Source organism: Dreissena polymorpha, chromosome 10, assembly GCF_020536995.1.
Source record: "Dreissena polymorpha isolate Duluth1 chromosome 10, UMN_Dpol_1.0, whole genome shotgun sequence".
Lineage (NCBI taxonomy): Eukaryota > Metazoa > Mollusca > Bivalvia > Myida > Dreissenidae > Dreissena > Dreissena polymorpha.
Genome location: NC_068364.1, coordinates 35,763,305 through 35,775,886, shown reverse-complemented (window position 1 = coordinate 35,775,886; position 12,582 = coordinate 35,763,305). Strand labels below are relative to the sequence as shown.

Here is a 12,582-nt window from a genome sequence, read left to right as displayed (position 1 = left end):
TGTTTACAAATAGTTTAGGGTAATTTTTTTTACATGATAACTTTGCAAAATTCTGATTTGTGCAAGCATTTTGTAATTTACCCACTTAAGCCTCCTGCTACTTACTTTAGTTACTTTTTTTGCATCATTTGTGTGCAAATGCTATTGGAAAGCTTAATCAATAAGATATTATATTATGATACAAATTGTGTAAAATTGCATAGTATTTCACTAAAATGTATACTAAAATACATTTGTAGAGAATTAACTAGTATGCTAAACATTAACTATTTATATCAAACATTTGACCCATGAAATCTTATTCTGACTAAGGGTGTCACGTTTAAACGTTTAAACGGTCTTGTTTCGTGTTTTGCTGAAAAACGTTTACTAAAACAGTAAACGTTTAAACGACAGTCAATATCAATATAATAAATATTGGGGTGCAAATAACATAGCCGACTAGCCGTACGAAATATATCGATGACAAACTGCAAAATCGGGGTACTTGCGGTAAATCCAGGCTACCTAATTCGGCAATAATTTATTTCTGATTGGTTAGCGGATGGCACAGACATGAACGGAAACTAACGGAAAATCTTCGCTACTTTCCGAAAATCTTACAAACAGTGCATATGCAGCCATCTTAAAATATTTTAAGTGATTGATTAGCCAAGTCAAACACTGCGGTAGCTTGTTGAAAAGCAATATTTTAACCAAATTATATATTGATTACTTTTTTGCTAGTTAACTGGTTTTTCATTTTCTGCGGTCAAACGATATGCGCATTATATTTCATATGCAAAATACGTGCATTTGTTTTGGAGTGTCGTTTTCAGGAAACAGTATTTTTCATTGATTTTACATTATTTTCGACGTTCTTTAAATTGTTTTTATAGAATGACGAATACACATGTGGTGATTCGGATGGTCTGTTTTATAATATTTTATGGTTTTAATATGACGTCATTGCGCGAATGGGATATGCACTGAATATTACTTCCGGAAATAATTTAAAATACTATTTTCGGTTTGGAAAAATGCGATGGTACTGATTCTTTTTAAACGGACTTAGGGATACCGTTTAAACGTTAAGGTTTCGTTAATTTCATTTCGTTTAAACGTTTAGAAAAATCTGTAAACGTGACACCTTTAATTCTGACCCCTGCGATTTTCATGCACAGAGTCATTTGACTCCAAGTATTCAACATTTATTGAAAAAAATAATAATTGTACATCTTTTCTGTGACTCTGATAAATGTTGTATGCTTCAATATTAGATGAAAAAGAAGGCCTCTGTTTCATTGGAGCCTCTTTCTGATAAAACAGGGCTTAATGCATGTGCGTTAAGTGTTGCACCAGGTCACACAGGCTAATAATCAGGGATGACACTTTTTGCTTTCATGGATATTTATGCCCCCGGATCGAAAAATCGAGGGTATATTGTTTTTGGCCTGTCTGTCATTGTATGTGTCCGTGTGTCCCAAAACTTTAACCAAAACTTCAACCTTCTTCATAACTTTTGCTATATTGAACCTAGCAACTTGATATTTGGCATGCATGTGTATCTCATGGAGCTGCACATTTTGAGTGGTGAAAGGTCTTGGTCATCCTTTAAGGTCAAAGTTCAAAATAATTAAATCAAAGCGGCGCATTAGGGGACATTGTATGTCTGACAAACAAATCTCTTGTTTTATTTGAAGGAAGTATGTTATTAAAGAAAATTTGGTGTAAGCTTAAAATGCCATTCATGATAAGTCTGTGTAACACTACTCCCATGCATTAAGCACTGTTTTCCCAGAACAAGGCTTATTTTGATTGAAAGATATAACACATGTGGTATTGAAAATATGCCATATGGATAATATGACCTTGTGCATAACAGTTCCCTTTTGACAAAATAACACCCTGCCCTTTTCATTTCCTAGCTGAAGCACTGGACATAACATCTTCTATCTGGCTTTGGCGTAGATTGTACCTTTCAATATACAATTAAAAAGAATGGCTCAGTTGCATTTTGTTTGTATTTTTTCAGAGGACAGCATTACACTGGGCTGCATCCTATGGGAATTTAGAACACGTGAAAATGCTGATCAAGCAGGTTTGTGAGAAACACTAGGCAACCTATGTCAGCACGTTTTTTAACGCTTTCCCGCTTAGAAGCAAAGTGAAATTAGATTTGTTCAACCAGCGTAAAACCAGAACAGCCTGCGAGTAACTGGCAGTCTGTTCAGTTGTAATGCTGTTTGTTGCTCATAAGTATCTAAGAGCTGGAAATGAAAGCTTTGAAATGTAAATCTTGTCAGAAAGATCTTAAAGTAAATTGAACAGCACTCTGTAAAAAGGGGGTTAAATGCATGTACGTAAAGTGTTGTCCCAGATTAGCTTGTGCAGTCAGCAATCTGGGACGACACTTTATGCACATGCATTAAACCCCTTTTTAACAGAGCATGGCCCATTTATATATTCTAAGGGACTACAAACGCGTCAAAGTGGGTATCTGAATGGTTAAGGGTTTATAATTGTGTAGCCTATAGGATTGGTTTAAGCCATTTATGCCCAGTGGACTCTCCCATCCTTCTAAATTGGATCAATTTATTTCTAAAATTAGGGATGTCTGGTATACTTATTTCTATATTTAGAATATTTCTTTTAGAAATTCCTTTAAGCAAACAGCGCAGACCCAGATGAGACGCCGCATTATGCGGCGTCTCATTTGGGTCTACGCTGTTTGCAATGTCCTTTTTTCAGGACGCTAGGCATGAATGGGTTAATCTTGTACGGTTGATAATGTGAGAATATTAGGTAAAGTTAATTCAAAGAGTGTAGAATTCATACCTCTTTTTGGCTTATCAGAAAATATAGTTATTGAACATGAAAGATAAACAATATACCCGAACAATGGTTTGTTGTATACGCAGTCATGTTAAGGTCACGTCCAATTTTAAATGAAAATTTTGATGAAAATACTTGGTTAAGCAATTTCATTCAAAGTACATGTACATGATGTTTAGGATATTAAGGATTTTTAACAGAGGGCAGGCTAATGTTTTTTGATAATCAATTTATTAGTTATGTTCCTTCAATGTATGAATTATGTTTTTTCAACAATTGGAGTGTTATCTATTTGTAATATAAGATCTGTAAAACACTCTTGATAATGTTGCAGAATTTTAGTTCTAACCCTTTTTCCAATTTGTATATGTGGTCAAAAAATGTATACATGTGTAACAATTTTAATATTTTATACTCTGATAAAAGCTCAGCGTTTTCTCTTTTTCATCTCAGGACTCGAACATAGGCATCCCTGACATTGAGGGAAAAACGCCACTCCACTGGGCAGCTAGTAGTCGAGATGCGGAGGCTGTCAACTGCGTCAGGCTTATTTTGGTAACTGTTATTAATTTCGTAACTGTAGCTCATTTTGGTTACTGTGGCTTATTTTTGGTAACATTGGCTCATTTTGGTAACTGTGACGCATTTTGGTAGCTGTGGCTCATTTTGGTAACTGTTTCTAATTTTTGATTACTGTGGCTCATTTTGTATCTTTGGCTCATATAGGTAACTGTGGGTTATTTTGGTAAATGTGGCTAATTTTTGGTTACTGTGGCTTATTTTGGTAACTGGGTTATTTTGTTAACTGTTGCTCATTTTTGGTTACTGTGGCTAATTTTTTGTTACTGTAGTTCATTTTGGTATACTGTGAAACCATTATTAATCGTCAGGCATTAATTTTCATAAATTTCGTCAGTCGACCGATCGGCGAATTTAAGATCCTAACGAACAATTATGCTCTATGTTTGAACAAAAACAAACACTAAGTTGAACAATATTTTAAAACTTTACCGTAGACATGAGGCATTAAATTCCAACATAATCCATGCACACATTCACTGCTGTTTCGAAATCAAGATTAATCCGGTTTTGACACATAGGGATGTTGATTACTCAAGGTACTTAACTGACACGTTACACTTCTTTAAAACGCGTGTGCAGTACAGCTGTATCGAATGCGTTGACTTCGTTTATGTAGAATGGTAATGAATTAGCGCTAATTGTTTATAACTTTATTACCCATTAGGTGCATTGTGTTTTTCAGGGGTGTTGCATATTAGCCATCACGCAGCGAATGCCGATGAAAGACAATAAACCAAATGAAAAGATGACGATGTGTGATCAACATGCGTATTTATCACAAATTAATAAAGAATATTTTAATTGCTGTTTGTTGTTTGATTGTTTGCGTTTAACCACACTTATTACTATTTTATATGTATCAATTTATTTATTTTTAAATTATTGACATTATTGATTTATATACTGGTAGTTTACTTTTTAAGAACAAACACACACAAAGAGTCAATAATTTTAATGTTGATATCAGAATAAAAAAGCATTTTATTTGAAAAAAAACACTTAACAATCTGGAACCTCTTTCGTTTAGTACAAACAGTTTTTAAACGGTATTGACAGCATTTTAATAAAAATCATACCAACTAGAACACATACCCATGAAAATAAACAAAAGTGACTAGTTTGATTTGCTATTTGATAGAATAAGACTAATTGGCAATTGGCTTCGTTGTTACAAACACTCGTTAACGGTTATTCGATCCCACTTGTCCGCTAATCATAACAATGAACGTGTGAATGGCATACATTAAGAGGGTCCATTACTGTCCCTTGATAACAAAAGACTAGTTAATTGGCATGTGACAAACAAGCCCCACCTCCTGCAGTGATTCTCAAGTGTGTTCCCGCATTCGTACCACGATCTTTCGCAACTGGGATTGATCGCGAATATGTATTACACACAAATGGGATATTGACTGACGCATTTTTTTTAAATTGAAAATAAAATATCGGCGAATTTAAGTGCTGACGAAATCGTCATTTTTATAAAAATGACGAAATTTTGTGCTGTCGAAAATAAATGGTTTCACAGTATGTGGCTCATTTTGGAACTGTGGGTTATTTCGGTAACTGTGGCTCATTTTTGTTATAGTGGCTCATTTTGGTATCTGTGCCTCATTTTGGAGCTGTGGCTCATTTTAGTAACTGTGGCTTATTTTTGGTGACAGTAGCTCATTTTGGTAATTGTGGCTAATTTTTGTTACAGTGGTTCATTTTGGAAATTGTTGCTAATTTTTATGCTGCCCTTCAAAGAAGAGGGGTTACATTGTTGTGCTAGATGTCTGTGGGTCTGTCTGTCGTCGGTCTTTTCTATCGGTGTCTTCCAGTCAATAACTTGTCAACAAATTGAACGATTGGCTTGATACTTAAGGTAGCGCACCCGTAATGATTTCCCGCGATTTCTTATAAGATCGAAGAGCCTTTTTACCTGTGTACTTATGGATATCCAATTTAAGCACGCACAAATGTGAAGTTGTCGTGGCCGAGTGGTTAAGGTGATAGACTAGAAATCTTTTGAAATCTTCCTGCGCAGGTTCGAATCCTTCCGACATCGCATATTTTTTGCGACGCGTTTTATTTCTTTTATAACGTAATTTGATTTAAAATAGCATATAAGCTATGTTTATAGTTAAATATGTTGCAATTTTTATGCACATTCTTCAATTTTTAAAATTAAAACAACATTATGGCTAAATTGGGTGATTTACTGCTGAAAATACGAATCATGCATGTTGCATTTTTATTTTTATTTCAAAAAGTAAACGGTAAATCTGTCTATTTCTTGGTATTTTTTCTGTATATAGTGTATCTATAAAAACTAAGTTCAAAATATTACTTAAATGATACGATTTTGAATTTTATGACACTTTGTTTTTAACCAACCCAATTTCTACTTGGCTGAAACCACTTACATTTCATGGCGCTCTTCCATAGATGACAAGATATAAAAAATAAATGTCTGTAAAAGAATACTTATTTCATATTGATTCAACTTTAAACAACTTTACTGCATCTGTACACACCAACTGCATGCCCATGTTTGGAAATCTGGATAATTATGGAACTTCATATACCCCAGGGGTGCAAATAAACTGGAAAAAGCCGAACGTGGGGGTGGTTTTGAAAAAATCAATATATGTTTTTAAAAAGCATGGAAAGCCTACCTAAAAATGTGCATGTAGTTCAGTGAAACGATGCTGATTAAGAAAATAATACATTAGATTATATTTGGAAAGGTGCCCATTACGGGTGCGCTACCTTAACATGGCCTTAGACAGTAGATGACCCCTATTGAAATTGGGGTCATTAGTTTTCCGATTGCGGAGCTGTTGTTGGTAACAGTGGTTCATTTTGGTCACTGTGGCTCATTTTGTTAACTGTCATTGAAAGTTGTTAAAAGATGGTATTTGTAAGTCAGAGGAAACAGTGTTTTCTGCTTATTCACATGATGTAAAAATAAAAAATGGCATTATTTGGTTGGGTTATGTTTAGTCATTCAAACTTAAGTTTCTCCAATTTGGTTTTTAATATGCAAATATGTCTGGGACACAAATTCAAAAGAGTCAGACTTTGTTAAATTCCAAATAGGGTAAAATAAAATAAAAGTCATGATTTAAGGCTAAAGTCAACTTGTCATATAAATATATTTAAAAAAAAACACACATTTCTTTTATGAGTATCATCAAGTAGAATGGCTTTGAAATAAAACTACATGTATTAAGCACATTGTGTAAAGTTTCATCCCAGATTAGCGTGCTCAGTCTGCACAGGCTAATCAGGGACAACACTTTCTGCCTGGACTGGACTTAAAAAACACAAAATTCCATAAAATCAGAAAGTGTTGTCCCTGATAAGCCTGTGCGGACTGCACAGGCTATTCTGGAATGGCACTTTACCCACATGCATTAAGCCCTGTTTTCTCAGAGTGACAATTTTGCATATTTATACAAATTACTTCAATTTATTGAAGTTGTTTCTACTGAACGAGTTTTCCCAGATCAAACCTCATACTATTTTTTCTATTCTTTATTTCGCAGGACACGACCCCGAGTGTTATAAACTGGCAGGATTATGAGGGAAGAACTGCCCTGCATTTAGTGGTCGCTGATGGTAACGAGGCCGTCGTTAAGGCACTGGTGAGTACAGTACCAACCTGTGCTTACAACCTTTTAAACCTTGTTCTAGGAAAACTTGACTTAATACATGTGCCCAAACTGGGTCCAGCACAGGTACGACACTTTCCGCCTAATCTGGAGCAACACATTGCACACATGCTTTAAGCCTAGTTTTCCCAGGACATGGCTCACTTGTTTTAAACATCTACCTGCATTAAGTGACCAAAGTACTGTCCACTTGTCCTGTTTTCAACATGTCTCAGCAATGTTAAACAACTCACTGTATTCAGCAACCAACAACAGCCATTGTTGACACCATGACCAATAAACAAAAACATGTGTTTAAATGATAATTTTTGACTGGCTTAAACAGAATGTCACTATGCCACAGATGCAACATGTTGAAAGTGTAAAAAACAACATGGCTTTATTGATTTTTTTTATGATTGCTTCAAATTATGAGTTATTTTGTTACAGTCAGCTTGGTAATTGCAAATATAATAGACTAATAATAATAAATGACAATGTGATATGATCACCAATGACAAATTATAAGCAACATCTTGCAATTTTAGAAAAATGTTGATGTTATTCGGCAACTTTTATACCAGGTTTTCCGAAGGAAAAAACTGGTTATTGGATTGGCTGGCGGGCGGGCGGAACAAGCTTGTCCGGGCCATAACTTTGTCGTTCATTGTGAGATTTTAAAATCATTTGGCACATTTGTTAACCATCATTAGACGGCTGGCTGGCGGGCGGGCGGAACAAGCTTGTCCGGGCCATAACTTTGTCGTTCATTGTGAGATTTTAAAATCATTTGGCACATTTGTTAACCATCATTAGACGGTGTGTCGCGCGAAAAAATTACGTCAATATCTCCAAGGTCAAGGTCACACTTTGAGTTCAAATGTAAAAAATAGCCATAAATGAGCTTGTCTGGGCTATAACTATGTCATTCATTATGAGATTTTAAAATCATTTGGCACATTTGTTCACCATCATGGGACGGTGTGTCGCACGAAAGAATCACGTCCATATCTCCAATGTCAAGGTCGCCACGACTAAAAATATATTTATTTTAAAACAAACTTACAAAGGGGGTTAATTTTGTTTGTTCATTTCAAAAGTTCAGTTTGAGTTGTCTCCCTTTATCAGATTTTTTTTCACAATGAAAACCTGGTTTTGTGACATTTTTGTCCCTTGTTGAATATTTTTTTTATTTGTGGGTTCATATGAAGATAAAAAACAACAGGTCATGTGATCAAATTATCCAATCAGAATAACATCTTTTCTGTTATACCTAATGATAAAATATGACATTTCTATAGTAAAATAAAAGCAGTGAAAATAAATACTGTGAAATCATTTATTTTCGCCATCACTTTTTATTTTTATAAAAATGACGTTTTCATCAGCACTTAAATTCGCCAATTCCTGACTTTGAAAAAAAAAAGCTTCAGTCAATATCCGATTTGTTTGTCCGAAATATATCGCGGATGCGAAAAATCGTAGTGGGGAAAGAGGGAGGACACTTGAGAGTCACTTGCATGAAGTGGGGCCTGTTGGTCACATGTCAATATACTAGTCTTTTGTTATCAGGTGATCAGTAATTTGTCCCATTAGTGTATCATTATTATGATTAGCGGATAAGTGGGACCGAATAACCGTTAACGAGTGTTTGAAACCCGGGTTTGAAACAGTGAAGCCAGTTGCCAATTGGTCTTATTCATTTATTATCATGGCCAAACTAATAACAATATTTCCTTTATCGGCGCAAATTAGAGAAGGTGCAAAGATTATTGGTTAAAATTAGTGTAAGCAAACTATTTGGTCAGTTTTCAACAAAGTTTCAAGAGTTTTGCATCGTAAATATTTGATCACTTTAAGTACAATAATTTTCAGACAAACAGTGCATTATGGGACAGCGGTTTCATAGGGCAAAGTTCTGATTTAATTGTAACAACCAATAGAGGAGTGAGTTTAAATTGGATTAAATGCAATAGGATACAAAGCAATGTTTTATTGCGTCATACTCAGTCATTCGAAACACCGGGGATTTCCTGAAAATCGCGAAAAAATAAAAGGGAATTTCTGAAAACAATTTCCCCACGTTTGGATGGAGCTTATCGTCATGATTGCTAATTTCTCTTTACCTGTTATGTTTTCAATTGCTACAAGTAACAATTATTTGAAACATGTATCGTAAAACTTGTAAAAGATATCAATGATTAAAAAGATTGATAGCCCATAAACAAAGCACAAGCAATTTTTACACCTGTATTGTAGTTAAACGCAAACAACCAAACACAAATCAAAATGTTCTGTATTTATTTGTAATTAATGCGGAGAATGTGTATACGGTAAGTATATACATCATCATCTTTAAAATTTGTTTATTGTCTTTGATCCGGATCTTATCCGGTGCGTGGAGGCTGTATAATCTTCTGCAACAACACTGAAAAACACAATACAAACAATGGGTAATAAAGTTGTTAACAATTAGCGCTTATCATTACAATTCTACCTAAACGAAGTCAACGCAGTTGATACAGCTGTACTGCTTTCGCGTTTAAGAGCAATGTCACGTGTCAGTTAAGTATACTGAGTAATCTACACCCATTTGTGTCAAAACCGGATTTATCTTGATTACGTATAGACGGAGTATATATGCTTGAAACACGTTGGATTTTAGTGCCTCATGCCTTTGGTAATTCAGTCTGAATTCGTCAATCGGTCGACTGACGAAATATATGAAAATTATTGCCTGACGATATATAATGGTTTCACAGTACATTGTTCTTTTCACCAATGAGAAGAAAACATTTTCGGAACTCCCTTTTTAACCAGGTTTTCCGAAAGAAAATTAACCAGGTTTTCCGAAGGAAAAAACTGGTTATTAGATTGGCGAATGCGGGCGGGCTGGCTGGCTGGCTGGCTGGCGGGCGGGCGGAACAAGCTTGTCCGGGCCATAAATATGTCGTTCATTGTCAGATTTTAAAATCATTTGGCACATTTGTTCACCATCATTGGACGGTGTGTCGCGCGAAATAATTACGTCGATATCTCCAAGGTCAAGGTCACACTTTGAGTTCAAAGGTCAAAAATGGCCATAAATGAGCTTGTCCTGGCCATAACTATGTCATTGATTGTGAGATTTCAGAATCATTTGGCACATTTTTTCACCATCATGGGACGGTGTGTCGCACGAAAGAATCACGTCAATATCTCCAATGTCAAGGTCGCCACGACTAAAAATAGATTTTTTTAAAATACAAACTTACAAAGGGGGTTAATTTTGTTTGTTCATTTCAAAAGTTCAGTTTGAGATTTCTCCCTTTATCAGATTTTTTTTTAACAATGAAAACCTGGTTTTGTGACAATTTTGTCCCTTGTCTATTTTTAGATTATCATAAATAATTATGCATATTTTTTTCTATGATCACTAGTGAATTAAAATCTACATTCCACAGAATCCAACATATTTTCTTTTTATTTTATGCTTTTTCACTGTTTATTTAGATTTTAAAAGAGTTTCACTGGAGAATTTCGCTGGTATAATGCATCATTTCGTCACACTAATAACGTCATTTTGTGATTTGACCTGTATTGAGGCACGCCACAGGAGAAGGGGTAACTTTTCAGCGAAAGGGAAACAGCTGTTATTTATTTTCATGAAAAAGGAGCATAAAAGGATCAGAAAATGTGTTCATGTCAGTGTAAGATCGTTTGTAAGTTCACTCGTGATCATAGATAAATAATATTTTGACTCGTTGCTGCGCCACTCGTGGAAATATATTTTCTATGATCACTCGTGAAATAACAAACGATCTTATACCAACATGAACAAATATCCTCTTTTGCTCTAGATTTTAATACCTAAGAGATTGACTCAGATATTTGGCACTCTTCCATCAGAGATTCCTTACATTCTTAATTGAATTGTGTATCTTTAAACGCCATACTATTTTAATTGATGGGAATAGCTGTAGGACTTTTCTATCAAAATGCAACTTTGTGATTACATCAATTGGTACACAAATTGCTTTCAGGTCGCTGTTGACAACTGCAATGTTTCTGCCCTGGACAACATGTTCAGGACCCCTCTACACTGGGCTGCTGTACTTGGTGAGTTACTGCCCCTTGTTAGTGTTCGGTGAAATTTTTTGGTTATAGTTTAAGATGGTTTCTATTTAAATGTCTATTTTAAGGTTTATAATTGCGTTATGCATGTGATTCGCTTAGTCAAAGTCAGTATACAGAATATTCCTCCCCTCAGACTTCAGCTCAATCACACCCCTGATAATGTGTGTAGTACTGCTAGGGTTTTCATGTGCATAAAGGGTCCTCCCAGATTAGCCTGTGCAGTCTGCAAAAGACAATACTTTTTTCACTTTAATTGTAATTTTTGTTTAAAGGAAGTCTCTTCTAAAGGAAAATCCAGTTGAAAGTGAACTCCCAAATAAGCGTGGTTTTCGCACAGCGAAGCTCATTTTCATTCTTTGCAATTAAAAAAACCAATAAGCCCCACAAAGAATAAAACACTAACACTGTTTGAGATTGTAAAACCAACTATTGTACCTATTGCCTAGCTATGGGTAAATGGGGCTAAATGCATATGCGTTAAGTGTTGCTCCAGATTAGTCTGTGCAGACCCCACATGCTAATCAGGGACGAGACACTTTGCATTAACAGGATTTTTGCTTAGTTAATTCCATAACTGCATAGGTTAATCTGAGACATAGAGAATATTATGTGAGTGTCGGATAGAGATCAAGTTTATCATGCGAGGCTGAGAAAGATGTAGCGCGAGGCTTGCTGAGCGCTACAAAGTTTTGAGCCTATTATTTTGTGGTCGTTTATCGTTCAAAAAGAGTAAAAATACTTTAAAATTCAAAGAAACAGCGCTGGTTTCCCAAGTTATCTCGGAAGTGTTCACTTCAACGTTATTGTTTGCTATGACGTCACATTGAACCATATAGTGTTCTTTAAATAGAGATCGGAAAACCATGGTCTAAAAATATCGATAGCATAAAGCTTTAGTTTATACGATCGTTGTTATACTATCGATTTTCATCTGGTAATAGGATAAAATACTTTTTGCACCTACATAAAGCCCAGTTGTCCTAGAGTTTTTTTACTTTCAAAATAGTCTTGAAATCCGTTATCAGGTCATTCAAAGATCGTATCACTGCTGCTGGACAACAAGGCGGAGTTCTCGAGTTCAGACCAGAACGGGGCCACACCTTTACACTACGCAGCGCAAAACAACTTTGACGTGAGTGGGTCACTTATAAATCAGAGTTTTCTTTAAACATGAAGTTAGTTAACAAATGGTAATACATAATTATTATTATGTATTTTTTATAAAAAATGTAAATCTGAATTAATGACACTGATGTTTTGAGATTACCCACTTGGCTAGTGTATGCAAACAAACGTTGCTCTGGGAAAACAGGGCTTAATTCATGTGTGTAAAGTGTTGTCCCAGATTAGCCTGTGCAGTGCACACAAGCTAATCAGGGACAAATCATTCACATTTTATGTTTTCTTTTCGATTAAGGGAAGTCCCTTCTCA

The 12,582-nt window shown here is 35.2% G+C and overlaps 2 protein-coding genes and 1 long non-coding RNA gene across 7 annotated transcripts in view; 1 reads left to right on the top strand and 2 right to left on the bottom strand.

Moving 5' to 3' along the window:
• LOC127848196 (inversin-like) overlaps positions 1–12,582 on the top strand; it is a 53,972-nt gene that overhangs the window by 8,225 nt on the left and 33,165 nt on the right. For all 3 annotated transcript variants that reach the window (XM_052380518.1, XM_052380517.1, XM_052380516.1), the window contains exons 6-10: positions 2,015–2,080; positions 3,268–3,369; positions 6,930–7,028; positions 11,057–11,132; positions 12,176–12,282. In XM_052380518.1, coding sequence (XP_052236478.1) covers positions 2,015–2,080; positions 3,268–3,369; positions 6,930–7,028; positions 11,057–11,132; positions 12,176–12,282 — 450 coding nt within the window. The remainder of the gene's footprint in view (positions 1–2,014; positions 2,081–3,267; positions 3,370–6,929; positions 7,029–11,056; positions 11,133–12,175; positions 12,283–12,582) is intronic.
• Positions 1–12,582, bottom strand: part of LOC127848194 (uncharacterized) — a 124,634-nt gene that overhangs the window by 90,374 nt on the left and 21,678 nt on the right. The gene's annotated exons all lie outside the window — the stretch shown is intronic.
• The window catches only part of LOC127848207 (uncharacterized), a 70,369-nt gene that overhangs the window by 42,871 nt on the left and 14,916 nt on the right, over positions 1–12,582 (bottom strand). The window lies entirely within an intron of this gene.